Raw genomic sequence first — 2613 nt, forward strand, 5'->3', positions numbered from 1 at the left:
TGGACTCGTCTCCGTTTGTTATTTTATAGAATCAACCTCCATTATTTGCAACCTAATAAAACCTCAAGAAGCTAAAAACTGTTCATTTGCCTTAGTGGCTTTGACAACAGACGAAAATAATCAACTGATTGGTTAATGACCACACTTGAAGTAATCAGCTCTCGGGAAAAGCCGATTGTTATTTGTTTCCGAACGTAACACTTCATCAAGTTCAAGATTGTCTTACGGGACCTTAATTATCTAGTTATATAGCAGGATAATTTTATTATTTCTTGCCGGTAAGAATTATCTAATTTAAGTCAAATTCTTTACCGATTAGGGAACAAATATGTTATTTTGATATGCGATCTTCCTTGTCATCATAGCCAACGAGAAAATGAATAAGAGTTGATAAGTGTTATCCAATTGACATACAACTTTTGAAAAGTGAATAAGTTAACCAACTCAATTGTAGAAATGGATGCAAATAGCTCGGAGATTTTACAGAATATTTACTGTGATGATAATTTCACAGACGAATTTGAAAACGGAACAAATGAACCTTACGAAGCTATAAACAAGGCTGCTATGACAGTATTTTTAGTTTCGTCTTATACTTTAATTTGTGTTGGTGGATTGGTTGGCAATGTTTTAGTCATATATGTTGTAACCCGATTTGCTAAAATGAAAACTGTTACCAATTTGTATATTCTGAATCTTGCGATTTCGGATGTTTTGTTTCTCATAAGCATGCCATTTCTTATTACAACGACAATTTTAGAGCACTGGATATTCGAAACAGCCATGTGTAAAATTTTCTTTGTATTGTATGCTATAAATTTTGTTACAAGCGTTTTTACATTGACAGCCTTGAGCGGAGACCGGTATCTTGCCGTCTGTCATCCGATACGGTCAGGACAATACCGTACCACAAACAAGGCGTTTTTTATATGTTTATGCATCTGGACTGTTTCCTTTGTCGTAATGCTTCCAATCATTCTTTACTCAAATACTGTACCGAATCGAAAGAATCACGATTGGAAAACTTGTACCATCAAATGGCCGAAAAATCAACTGATATCACCAGACAAAGCGTTTACATGGTATACGTTCTTGCTTGGGTTTGCAATACCTGTGTCTATGATTTCCGTGTTTTATCTATCAGTTGTTTTAAGACTCAAAACTGTTGGACCAGCAGTAAAATCGAAAGAAAAGAAAAGATCGCACAGGAAAGTAACAAAAATGGTGCTGACAGTAATATCAGTTTACGTTATATGCTGGTTACCACACTGGGTTTTCCAAGTAAACCTGACTTTTCAACCAAAAGGAACAATCCCAACAAAATGGCAAATATACGTGTTTAATGCATTTACAGTCTTGACATTTGCAAACAGTATGCTTAATCCTTTGTTATACGCTTTCTTAAGTGACAACTTTCGAAAAAGTTTTGCCAAAGCATTTAAATGTGCTACATCAGCCGAAATCAATAAAAGTTTGATCAACGAAAATAGCGTTTTTACGAAAGCAAGCGGGAAACGAAAGAATGGTAGAAATAATAATCGGAAATCAGAACGTTACGAACTAACTACAATGACTGTTGCCGAAAAATCTGGAATAATGAAATCTGAAAGTGTACCATCTCTACATGAAGAAGGGTCGCGTTTAATGGACAAGAAAACTAACATGTATGTGGACAAAGAGAGCCAGACATAAATTGAATTATTGTATGTACTTTAAAGTTTTTGTTAGGGTCTTCATTTGTGTTTTCTTTGCTTTTTAAGGTTATTTTTCTCTATTCTTTATCTATTTTCAAAGCATTCTCTAGTTTTTATATTCAAGCACCCGATAATTCTATATTTCTTATTTTTCATTTCTTGAAACGTTTTTCTAATCTTTATTTTTGTGTGCATTATTCCCTATTCAATCAAAAAATTCATCCAGACCCTCATTTAATTGTGATGATTCTTTAATAAGCACCTACATAAGTAATTATATTTTAATTCTTCATTTTAGGAATCCTTGTTATCTTTAACAGACGTGAAATAATAAAATCTAAAGTATTTGGTTTATAAGATATAAAGCACAAAAGACATTTAAATAAAGACTAAGCAATTGTTCGAACCTTACTTCAAAACTGCTCTATGCGTCACGGAATATACAAGGTCTTTTTACAGGATATTATAAAAATCACACATGGGAAATTAGTTGTTGATGAAAAAGATAAAAACGTATCGATGCATGATAACTTTTGTATACGTTTTCAGTATCTACAAAATCAGGCTATTTTCTATGATTTTTTTGTTGATTAAAAATTTAAGAGTATTATATTAAAGGCTAAACAATATATAACCAATAAAATCCTTTAATATTCGTAAAACACTAGACACATTAAATTTTATTTTTAAGCACATCAAAGCTTTGATCCCCAAACTTTTTTTTTTTTTTTTTTATACAAAAGTAGTTATTGTTTAATTCAAAGAGGACATTTAATGAGATTTTATTTATATGGACAATTCATATTAAATTTAGTTATCTTGTTTATTAAAAAGTTTCATGACGGCTGACGTGTGTCAACAAACATATTCGTTGTGCAATAGCATGATATTAAATATATATCTACAACATTTGCAAAGA

At 31.6% G+C, this 2613-nt stretch overlaps 1 protein-coding gene across 1 annotated transcript; it reads left to right on the forward strand.

Moving 5' to 3' along the window:
- The first annotated feature begins 507 nt into the window (after positions 1-507).
- On the forward strand, positions 508-1692 carry LOC127708618 (somatostatin receptor type 2-like). Its single transcript, XM_052213640.1, has one exon. It carries the CDS (start codon positions 568-570, stop codon positions 1690-1692), a length of 1125 nt encoding a protein of 374 aa, XP_052069600.1. The 5' UTR covers positions 508-567.
- Positions 1693-2613: the final 921 nt, after the last annotated feature.

The sequence above is a fragment of the Mytilus californianus genome, unplaced genomic scaffold (assembly GCF_021869535.1).
Source record: "Mytilus californianus isolate M0D057914Y unplaced genomic scaffold, xbMytCali1.0.p SCAF_7, whole genome shotgun sequence".
Lineage (NCBI taxonomy): Eukaryota > Metazoa > Mollusca > Bivalvia > Mytilida > Mytilidae > Mytilus > Mytilus californianus.